Source organism: Polypterus senegalus, chromosome 12, assembly GCF_016835505.1.
Source record: "Polypterus senegalus isolate Bchr_013 chromosome 12, ASM1683550v1, whole genome shotgun sequence".
Lineage (NCBI taxonomy): Eukaryota > Metazoa > Chordata > Cladistia > Polypteriformes > Polypteridae > Polypterus > Polypterus senegalus.
This window is the reverse complement of record NC_053165.1, coordinates 44,188,299-44,200,357: the sequence shown is the minus strand read 5'-3', so window position 1 is coordinate 44,200,357 and position 12,059 is coordinate 44,188,299. Positions and strand designations below refer to the sequence as shown.

At 39.5% G+C, this 12,059-nt stretch overlaps 1 protein-coding gene across 2 annotated transcripts in view; it reads right to left on the bottom strand.

Moving 5' to 3' along the window:
- plxnd1 (plexin D1) overlaps positions 1 to 12,059 on the bottom strand; it is a 243,171-nt gene that overhangs the window by 100,981 nt on the left and 130,131 nt on the right. For both annotated transcript variants that reach the window (XM_039771008.1, XM_039771009.1), the window contains exon 17: positions 2,500 to 2,590. In XM_039771008.1, coding sequence (XP_039626942.1) covers positions 2,500 to 2,590 — 91 coding nt within the window. The remainder of the gene's footprint in view (positions 1 to 2,499; positions 2,591 to 12,059) is intronic.

The window sequence follows — 12,059 nt, the reverse complement described above, 5'->3', positions numbered from 1 at the left end:
ACATTATAAACAGAAAACAGGACGATGGAAACAAAACGTGCTCAGTACAAACATTGAAAACACTATTGCTATGTAGCCCTGGTACATTATAACATGTCCGTGATGGGTTATGGGTAATTTGAACACACACAACACAGTGCTCTGCTCTTAGTCTAGCTGAAGCCAAGGTCAAATGAACATGGACGCTCCATTGGTGGGACTGCACCATTTTTGAACAACACACTGTAGTGGGACTTCTTTGAGCAGAGGGAGTGAACCCTGCTGAAATTCACTAGAGGAAGTTGGCTCAGTTGGAAATGAAAACAGTATGACTTCACAAAAAGTTTATGAATGGGAAGAAAGGTTTAAAGCAGGAAGAACAAGTTCAGTCTGGTCGACCATCAAAATCACACATACAAGCCCACCTGGACATGGTGAATGCCTTGATCAGAGAGGGCCAACAGATTACGTTGTCCACTGTTACTGCACATTTGGATATCTGCACATGCCATAGTGCATGGTGACTTGGGGTACCTTAAAGTTTGTGCAATTTGGGTATCAAATGGCTTACTGATCTGCACAAGCCAACATCCTTTGGTGAATTTCAGCAGGTTTCACTTCCCCTGCCCAAAGAAAACTCAGCACAGCATTTTGTTCAAGAATGGTGCAGTCCCACCAATGGAGTTTCCATGTTCAGTTGACCTTGGCTTCAACTAGACTAATAGCGGAGCACTGCACTGTGTGTGTCTGAGTTACCCATAAGCCATCATGAGTATGTTGTATTGTGTCAGCTTCTATTTGTTGCCCTTACCACACAATTTTCAAACTGCCTTTACCTTTTGAATGTCATAGAGTGTTAATCTATATATATAAAGCCAAATACCACTGACTCACCATGATGACTTGGGACTTGAAATTTGGAATGTAGGTTACCCTTGGTCCATAGGTGCTAAAAAACGGTTTAAAAAATTTCGTGGTCCAAGCACAACATTTCTTATAGTTTTTTAGACCCGTTTGTATGTCTGTCCTCTTTTCACGAGAGAACTACTTAACGGATTTAGATCGGGTTTTTTTCTATAATTTGCTTGAACATTCCGTTGATTTCGCGACTTTCTCATTGCGCTAAGTATCATAGTTCGTTTGCGGTGCCGATTTATTAGCGCGAATCCGAGAGAGTCTCATTGGGCTGCGGGGAGGGGGGCATGGCCCTTATCACTCACGCGTCTGCCTCGGTGCAAAATCTTAACTCCGTTTAGTTAGTGAATGAGAGAACTACTTACCAGATTTAGATCTTTTTTTTTTCTAATATTTGCTTGGACATTCCGGTTGATTTTGCGACTTGTCTCAGTGCTAAGAATCACAGTTGACTTGTAGGAGCGATATATATTTGCGCTAATCCGAGACAGAGGCTGCGGGCCGAGGGGAGGTGGAAGAGTGACGTCAGGAGTAGCGAGCTGGGCAGGGCCCTCCTCGCTGTCCTGTTTCACTAATACGCAGGCAAAGCCACATAGGATGGCTAGTAATATATATTATAGTAAGTTAAATCAAGCCAACCCAAAACTGAAAAACGTGTGATTATTAAGAAGATGCATTTTGTGCTTTGTATGTATTATTTCATTGTTAAAGTATTATAACTGTATATACAGTGCCTATAAATTGTATTCACCCCTTGGAAGTTTTCACATTTTATTGTTAAACAACATCGAATCACAGTAGATTTAATTTGGCTTTTAAAACACTGATCAGCAGAAAAAATAACTCTCTTTAATGTGAAAGTGAAAGGTGTTCTCTGTAGAATGACCTAATTTTATTACAAATATAAAATAATAAATTGCTTAAGGATAATGGTTACCCTATCCCTCACTCTCACTAATCTATTTTGAAAAATAGATGACCGAATATGAAATCTTTTTAAACAACATGAGGTGTAAGTATGTAGATTAATATTAAAATATATACTGGATGCTGAGTTGACGACCACAAAGAGAAGTGGTAAGTAATGATTGTAGCTTAAGGGGTCCGGGTTCGGTTCACAGTCTGGTCTCTATCCCTTCTTATCGTGTCTGTGTGTGTTTTTTTCTGAGTTTTCTGGTTTCTTTTCACATGCCAAAGACACGCATGTTGTGTTGACTCAGTCTGAGTATGTGTGTGGGTGTCTGAGTAATTACACCCCACTATGTACTGACGTTCCGTCCACAGTTGATTCCTATCTTACTATGTACTCGATGTTGTGATGATTAGTACCTGCTCCTTGTAATCATGTGCTAGAAAAAGTGAGTTTAAAAAATGAACCAAACCAAAAAGAGCAGAGGTGTTTAAAAAGCATTCACTGAACCTGCAGAAGTACACGGAGTAGAAAAATGTACGTGCATTGGTATAATGGGGATGGGTGGAAGTGCAATAAATGAAGTACACCATGTGGAATCACATTTTAAAGAAACACTGCTTAGCATAATTAAAGTTACCATGTAGAGCGTACTGTGAAAGTGAGTCTCATTCGCAAGCTCAGTTATTACTCACCACTTGTTCTTGGCCAGAACTGGCCACCTTCATAGACAGGTCCTGTATCAGGAGGAAATCCTGGCCATGCACGGTGATAGTCCTTCCACCACTGAAACAAAACATAAAAGGGATATGTACAAAACCTGGCAAGATTTAATCACTAACAATTTAGAATAAGCATTTAAATTGAGGAAGCAGGTTATCTCCCCTTTGTTACTCCATTTATCTTGATTCATTTATTAATTTACTAGCAAAATACCCGCGCTTCGCAGCGGTGAAGTACTGCCTTAAAATATTTATTAAGAAGAAAATTAAACCTTTTTAAACTGAGGGAAAAAATACCAATAATTATTTGTTTAGGATCTCCTTGTATACCACATTGTCAGTTCGGCCCTCCGGTTGTAATATGACCAAGCTGTGCGCTGAGCTTACTCTTGAGCATGCAATGTACAGTTGGCCATGTGAACAGTAATCTTGTTTCAAATCTCACAGCTTGGATTGCTGCTGTCATAATCAGTTTGAGTTTCATGGTTTGTTTCAATTACGACAGTATTTGTAGGACTTGTGTTGAAGTGACATTCGGCATCTGTCAAGCGTTGTAAGTATACAACCAGTTTCATCGATAACTTCGCATCCAGCTTTTGAGAGTTTAAACATTCATAAACATCAAAGTGTCCACTACTCAAATCATCACCTGTCAATCTAAGATGTTTAAGAGGCATTGGCGGTTATCAAAAGGTGTAAAATATTTGGCCATTTTGGTACACTTGAAAGCGACAACCGAACAATTCAGCGGCAGCCATCAACTCACATGCAGAACCATAGGTGGAGGGCGTAAGCATTTCACTGTTCTAGTGCTCCTGTGTAGTATAATTATCTCCTGTACCGTCATCAGTCCACACCTTGAACCTGTCCCAGTCATTCAATACATAAGACACAATGTTCATCTGGATATCAAGAGTGAGCCTGATATGGTCGTGCAATATGTAACAAAGAGAATGGAAAAGGTAGGTGCCATCTCCGGGCATGGAAATCACTCGGTAAGTGACAGTTCTTTGATCGATGGTGATCACCTCGATAGACATGTTAATGGGGGTACGGTTGGAATGATAAAGGAAATGGGTACCTGAACAATGTAAAGTAAGTCTAAAATACCTACACAATAACTATAATCGTAATAAACGAACAATAAAACAGCGGAGAAGCCGTGGATTAAATAAAAAGGCTGTAGTTATCAGCAGGGAGACGTGAATCCCGTGGTGAAGCAAGGAAGGGAATGTAGAGACTGGAGTGACGGACGGCCTTATATAGGCAGGCAGCCAACAACGTGGGAGGCGTTGGGATGGGGGACCCAACGCCACCTCACACGGTGACCGAGCTGCAGGCTATGGACGTATATATGTACGTAAGTAGGATTCAGTTAGCGTTGGGAACCCGCATACCAAATTTCTTGAAGATGGGCCCATAAGTAACAAAGACCATTGAAAACTTCAATATGACGGCCGACAGTGGCATCATACTACCAAAATAAGTACCAAATTTAAGCCTTCGAATTAACGAATTAGTGACGTTGGAAGGTTCAATATGGCGGCTGACAGTGGCGTCATACAACAGAAATAAGTACGTACATTGGTTTCTGTTAGCGCAGGGAAGCCACCTACCAAATTTCATGAAGATGGGGCCATGAATAAGAAAGTTCAACATGGCGGACGTTGTTGACCGTTATGTGTAGAATTTCGAAATGAAACCTGCTTAACTTTTGTAAGTAAGCTGTAAGGAATGAGCCTGCCAAATTTCAGCCTTCTACCTACACGGGAAGTTGGAGAATTAGTGATGAGTCAGTCAGTCAGTCAGTGAGGGCTTTGCCTTTTATTAGTAGAGATCTATTCACTTATTTTTACTAGCATAAAGTTTTACACTGCTGGCCTAGTTGTCTTTCTCAGGGTGGGGGTGATTTGTTTCAAATCTTTTTTTTAATTATTTTTTAAAATTTTTTTTGTAAAACTTAAGTTATTTGTATGGAGTGTTATTTGATTTTAACTACATTGGTTACCTGTGTCATTCAGAATTGACTTTAAAATACTGCTTATGGTTTACAAAGCCTTAAATAATCTCAGTCCATCTTATATATCGGAATGTCTGACACCTTATATTCCAAATCGTAACCTTAGATCTTCAAATGAGTGTCTGCCTAGAATTCCAAAAGCTAAACTTAAAAGAAGTGGTGAGGTGGCCTTCTGCTGCTATGCATCTAAAATCTGGAATAGCCTGCCAATAGGAATTTGCCAGGCTGATACGGTGGAGCACTTTAAAACACTGCTGAAAACATATTACTTTAACATGACTTTCTCATAACTTCATTTTAGTTTAATTCTGATGCTCTGCATATTTAATTAATTATCATTACTATTCATGGTGGCTCCAAAATCCATACTAACCCCTACTTGACCTGTGCCACCACCTAATCAAAGCACCATGATGTTCCTACATTGATGGATTAAATGCCAGAAGTCCACATGACCGTCATCATCAAATCCTTCCATGAGAACCCTGAATACAATGAGGACCGATTGAGATCATTTATGTTAGGTAGAATGTCCAGAGGGGGCTGGGTGGTCTCGTGGCCTGGAACCCCAGCAGATTTTATTTTTTCTCCAGCCGTCTGGAGTTTTTTTTGTTTTTTCTGTCCTCCCTGGCCATCAGACCTTACTTTTATTCTATGTTAATGAGTTTTGTCTTATTTTAATTCTTATTTATTTTGTCTTTTTTCTCTTTCTTCATCATGTAAAGCACTTTGAGATACATTATTTGTATGAAAATGTGCTGTATAAATAAAAGTTGTTGTTGTAATAAAATCAATAAAATAAAAAAAAAACCCAAAAGGGAAGTGACACTCATCTATTCTTCATTGTTGTTTTTCAGGTTTGAAATTGTATTTAGGACACAATATATGCAATATGAGGAACATTCAAAAAGTTTCCACACTTTTTCTTAACTCTATTTGTTAAGAATTTCACAAACTAATTACATCACTTTTCTACATAGTCACCTTCAATTCCGATGCAATTTTCCCAGTGTTTTTAATACCATCAGCAAAAAATGTTTTTGGTTGAGCACGTAGCCACTGATGCACTTTCATTTCTTGTGGTCGTGGCTATAGTTGGACGTCCGATGGGCTCTGCATCCATCACACTAGTACAGCCATTTTCGAACATTTCAATCCACTCATCAATGACTCTACGAGACAGAACTTTATCCCCATACTGAGCACACATGCGGAGATGAATTTGTGCTCCCAGCACACCTTCTGTCCACAAAAAGCGTATGATAGAACACTGCTCCTCTTTGGTGCAATTTATAAGCTTGGCAGCCATCTTCACCACAGGATGACAACTCTTATATTAAACTGCAAGGGCAGCCACTTGCCAGACAGAACTAGTCACATGAGCCTCTCAGATACGACCAGTGACTACTCCTCCGGCTTTCACTGTTTCCAAAGAAAACATAAAAGTGCGGAAACTTTTTGAACGTCCCTTGAAGAATAAATGAGGTATGATGAGTTTGATGGTTTGCGCTTTTCTGTTCAAACATTTCGGTTGTGCAGATAGAAAGATATGCTTGTGCTGTGTTTGGAAAAATAGGCCTATAAAAACAACAGCTGCATATACCGTATAGTGGATTCACTTTTTGCTAGCTTTACTGTGTCATAGATCTAAATTTAAATGGATATATTTGCCATTTTTGCCCATCAATCTACACTCATTAGCCCATAATGATGAAATGAAAACATGTTTTCAGAAAGGTTTGCAAATGTATTAAAAATTAAAAGTAAATCTTTCATGTATGTAAGTATTTATATCCTTTGCTGTGCCACCCCAAACTGTGGTCACATGCACCCTGTTTACTTTAATTCTCCTTGAGAGGTGTCTAAAACATGATTGGAGCCCACTTGGGGCAAACTGAATTGATTGGACTTTCTTTAGGATGGACATACCCCTGTGTATAATATCCCACAATTCATACTGCATGTACTGTCAAGGCAAAAACCAAGCCATTTAGTCCAAGGAACTCTCTGTAGACCTCCATGATCAAGCTGTAGTGAGTCAAATATCAGGGCGATCAAATGAAACCATTTCTAAAGCTTTGAGTGTTTCAAGAAACACAGTAGCCTCAATAATTGTGCAGTGCAAGAAGTTCTGAATCACCAGGATTCTTCCAAGAGTTGGCTGTCTGGCCAAACTGAGTAACCGGGCAAGAAGGAACTTGGTCAGGGAGGTGACCAACAACATGATGGTCAGTCTAAGAGAGCTTCAGAAATCCACTGCTGAGATGGGAGAACCTGTTGGAAGGACAACCATCTCAGCAGCACTCCATCAATCAGGTGTACAGTGACTAACATATATGCAGCAATTAAAAGGGCACTGAGAGCATTAAAAAGTCTCTGGTCTGGTGAGATAAAAACTGAAATCTTTGGGCAGAATTCCAAACACTAGGTCTGGTAAAGACCAAGCACTGCTCACTACCTACCTAATACCATTCCTACGGTGAAGCATGGCGGTGGTCACATCATGCTATGGGGGTTCTTCTCAATGGCAGGAACAGGGGAACAGAAGTGAGGAAAGGATGAATGCAACCATACACAGAGAAGTCATTGACAACAACCTGCTCCAGAGTGCACACCACCTCAGACTAGGGCAAAGGGTCACCTTTCAGCAGTTAAGGCAATGGTGGAGTGGCTTTGGGACAGCTCTCTGACTGTCTGTGAATGTCCAGCCAAAGCCCAGACTTAAATGTCATAGAACATCTTTTTCTCTGTTGCCCAATGGTGCATCCCTGAATGATGTCTGATCTTTTTCCATACATCTACTGTAGCATTTCTTGTAATGTGCCCAAAGCAGCCAAGTTTTAACTTTCTTACTTAATGCAGTAGTTCATTGGCATCATTTAGCTGCTTGAGAACCCATCTGTTAGTACGGTGTTCTTTCCATGACACACGTAGCATCCATCTGTAGCATCACATTTCAGAAGTTTCTATGTTCTTTGTGTCTGCCTACTTAAAGCTCATCCTTCGCATCCATATGTTGCAATTGGCCAGATAAAGGCTTTACCCAGCCTGCCTTTTGTACTGTTAGATACATGTCTACTTCTCCAGATTGTATTCCTTGATATCATCACTGCCTGTTTATCTCCTGACAACATCCTTCATCTTCACACAAGATTGGTCCCAGATAAACGAAACTTGCAACCAGTTTCACTGTCTGCACATCAATCTTGATTTGGACGTTTTCTTGCTTCTATGCACACACCATTGTATTAGTCTTTTTGACTGTCACACACGTGCGCTTAGGAGGCAGCCAAAGGGCCCAAAATGAGCATGAAAGAACATAAGGTAGAGGACTGAAACAGAGTACTAATGCCTTTACTGCCCAAACCGTACCTCAAATCCACATACTTCCGACTCTTTCTGATGACTCCACTTCCAGGTCCTCTGCTGTTGATGTCATTTCCGGTCCCAGTTTGATGACATCACTTCTGGACACACATCGATAACTTCACTTCTGGTTCTTCCTGAATATACCGTCCCTCAATATCAACGTCACTTCCTCCCAACTCATTTTTGCTTCCTGTCTATCATTTCCCGCCATCTATGCATAAAAGAGCCATGAAGCATGTTCTCTTTGTCAAATGTCTGTTTGTGCAAATTTGGACCAGAGTATCAGTCTTTTACGATTACTCAGACGCGGGAGATTACACAGGGAATTCCCCCAACACGTGATCTTTTGTGTTGTTGTGTTTATTTTGTTACATGACATTAGTTTTTTTGCTGGCCTCATTAACTCTATTAACCAAGTCTTGTAGACCTTCTTTTGTTGCTGCAATTAAAATTACTTCATCTATGTAGTATAGTAAATTGTTTATTACTCTTTTGAAGGAGAGAACATGTGTGGAGAGACACAAAGATTTTAGATTACAGATACTTGATATCCAATCTAAAGGAATTTATGAGGATCTGCCAAGAAAAATGGGATAAAATGCACCAATCCAGGAGTACAAAGCTTGAAGAAACTTCCAAAAGAAGACTCGAAGCAGTAACTGCTCCACAAAGTATTGAATCGAATGAACAATGTGTACGTTCGTCCACTTACATAACATCCTCATGAGGGGAAGAGGCTGCTTCTTAAAAAAAAAAAACCAGTTAAAATAAATAAACCAATCCTTATACAGGCAATTTAAGTTCTGAGTGCACCCTGGAAAGTTTAGTTTCAACAATAAAAATAATTCCTGTCAGTGCACTGAGAGACTCTGACCAGACACGTGTTGGTTGTCTTATGTTTGAATAGGCCTTACTGCAGTCAAAACACCAGATATCAGTCAATACAAATGTGCGCTGACATAAAGCTTTCAGTGCGCTCAGCCAGACATCATAACAGAATACAAAGAGGTCGTTTTCAATTCCACTTCAACGGGCACTGCAGGACTTAAATGCCTCTCCTCAGAATGCATATGGAATTAAGCGCTTTTATCTTAACACCCGCAAAGATATATTTTTTTTAATAAAACAATAGATTTTTAAGGCTTCAAACCAATGTAACTAAAGACAATAGGAAAGATGTAATTTTTCAAGATGGCTTCTCATGAAAAAACTGAAGCAAGTATTAATTTCTTTGGTACATGAGGACAGTAATGCATCCATACCTGTTTAACCACACGCTTCGATTTCTGTGTCCAGAGTGAAAGGCAGAATTAAAACCCAGTCAACAAAGAAACGTGTTACAAAGTAAAGAGGCCAATGACCCAAATAAAATCCCAAGGACATTTGGGTTTGGCTTTCCCTTTCTATTACACAGATCTGTACAGGTGGATTGATTATTTAGAGAGTGTGGCTTAACACTTTTAATGGGTTCAGATTGCTTCCCTGGCTCTCTGTGTGATCTTCATCTGTGTTACTTTACACTCCTGTACTTCTGTTGTCTTGTCACAAATGGACTGAATGCATCCTGTCTGAAGCTGCACACCATCTTTATTTACAACATCTGTGAGATACCACCATCATTTAAGGATCTGGCACTTCAGTGGGTTTGAACCAATATCTGAATTTGTGGACAGTGATTGACCACTGCTTAAAATTGTCAAACTTAGATGTGGTCAAATTGTCAGGGTTTGGGACACTAATACAGAAATATAAGGGCCAGACAAATTGTTATTATTTAATCCATGAAAGGATCCATAACAGAATAAGTAATAGAGTAAGAAAAACGGCTGGATTAGTGAAGCAAAAAAAAAAGACCCCAGTATAACTTAGTGGCTAAGGCTATGGAGGCGTTATGAGAGTTCTGGAGTCGGTGGCAAGAGTTTCCAACTCCAGCTCCTGACACGTTAAAAAGTTTGACTACAACTTCAGCTTTAGCAAATACTACATTTCTGACCGCAGCTTTTATAGGTGACATTATTATTCTCATTGGTTGGTACTTATTAATCAATCTGGTTATTAATTACGACGCACATCCTCACCTCATAAAATATACAGCAAATGACAATGCTAATGACTGAAATGTGTGTTAGAGCTGTGCGTCAGGACCAGAGCATCATGTTAACCTTAAAAGTTGTGAGTTAACCTTAAAACTTGTGAGAAATAATAAGATAATGTCAGGCATGCGCCTCAGTGGATCATCGTCCGGCTTCTTCTGAGGTATGTACTGTACTTCCACCCCGAGTCAAGAGGGGGCGCTGATGCTAACCTTATCCTCTGTTTTTCCCTCCACAGTACTAAGAAGAGACTCAGTGAAGCCAACTGACTCCACTCCTTCCAGGCCCCCAACTATATATCCCATGTTCCCTAGAAGAAGGCGTCACTCATTATGAGAACACTCCACAGGGCAGTACGCCTTCTCACAGCTCTATCATGTGCTTTACCAGCCAAGATAATGTTCCTTGTTAGAACCCTCAATTTTGTCTGTTTAGTGCCATCGAGTGTACATTTTGTTTGGACTGTTATCGTAACTAACAGGGGACAACCAGGTCAGCAGCCCCAACATCTTCTACCTGTAGCCTTGCAGTTCCTTTCAAAGACATTGTTGGACAGTTATGTTATCCAAAGATTTTGACTATACATTGTACTCCTCTCTTAGCCTGAAGAGGTCTGCTAATTTTTTATATCTAAGATGTCTCACTTAAATGTTTTCCAATGGTGTCTCTGTCCTTGTGTCTATATAGGAACAGGGAACTCCAGTTTCTGTATTACACCTCGCTTGAAGAAGGGGCCTGAGTTGCATCGAAAGCTTGCATATTGTAATCTTTTTAAGATTTTGCTTGACTTATCACTACATTCACAATGGCTAACACGGTACAACACACTAATACTAAAGATCACAGTAAATACTGAGAAATGCTGGCCAACAAATTATCGATAATGCACAATAAAATTCCAGTAAAAATATTATTGCTTTGAATATATGAACAAAAACATTACTTTATAAACAGTCTTTTGTACGCATTACAAATCTAATCATAATGCCATTAGTTGATGACGTTATTTGAAAGTAACGGATATTCAAAGCAGTCAGATGTTCAGAGGACAATCAAACTAGTGGACAGCACAGCACATTAAAAAAGATGAGGAAGTCAGACACCATCACTGGTTTTAGATTCAGATTTTAAGAAGCTGAACTATCTGAGCTGTAATTAACATTCCTGGAGTGCCCAGCCAAACCACAGAAAGAAGCAGAGAAAAGCATTAGGTAAAAAAAAAAATAAAATCTATTTGTGTTAAGGTTGTATGTGCAGATTTTTGTCTGTATGTTTTTGCAGCTGGTAAAGACTTTGTGCAGCTTACTCAATACTTTGTCAACATGGCTGAAAAATCCAGCAGACTTTTTTAAAATTTTAATTAAAATCCTCTGTTAGTGGATTTTTAATTACTTTTATTTTTGCTTATTATGGGTTAATGGAGTCAGGTCATTGGAAAATAGGGTAGATGACAGTAGGAATCCGGCACACATCTGTAATGCATGTCCAATACACTGTATGTATGACCTATAACTGCACTGGCACTAATTGTCATTCCATAACTTTATTTGCCTCTCTTGCTTGTAATGCATAACTCAAATCATGTGGCATCCTCCACACAACCATTTCAGCTGTTTTCACCCAGCCTGGTTCAGATGTCAACATTCTTATAAAAGAAAGGCTGGTGTATTGGTACTTTTATTAGTGTGTTAGCTACCAAAACAGACAGATGTCCCAGTTAGAGTTACAGACCTTCTTATTAGAGTAGTTGAGATTCAACTGCTGGAGTTGGAATTAGGAAATTAATTTGCAACTGTTACTGTGACTCCACCAAAAGTAGGCTGACTCCATGACTCCAACTTTAGATCCTGCGCCACCATACTGCGAGTTTCAGTCTAATGCCTGACTCTGACATACTGTGTGTTCCTGAGCAAGTTACTTCACTTGTCTGTCCTGCAATTGTAATGAGTATGCATGAATAAAACCAATTGAACTATAGTTCTATTAGTGAAGTGCCTTCAAATGATGTTCACATTTTTTTTTTTATTATTCTTTATTTCACCTTATACAAT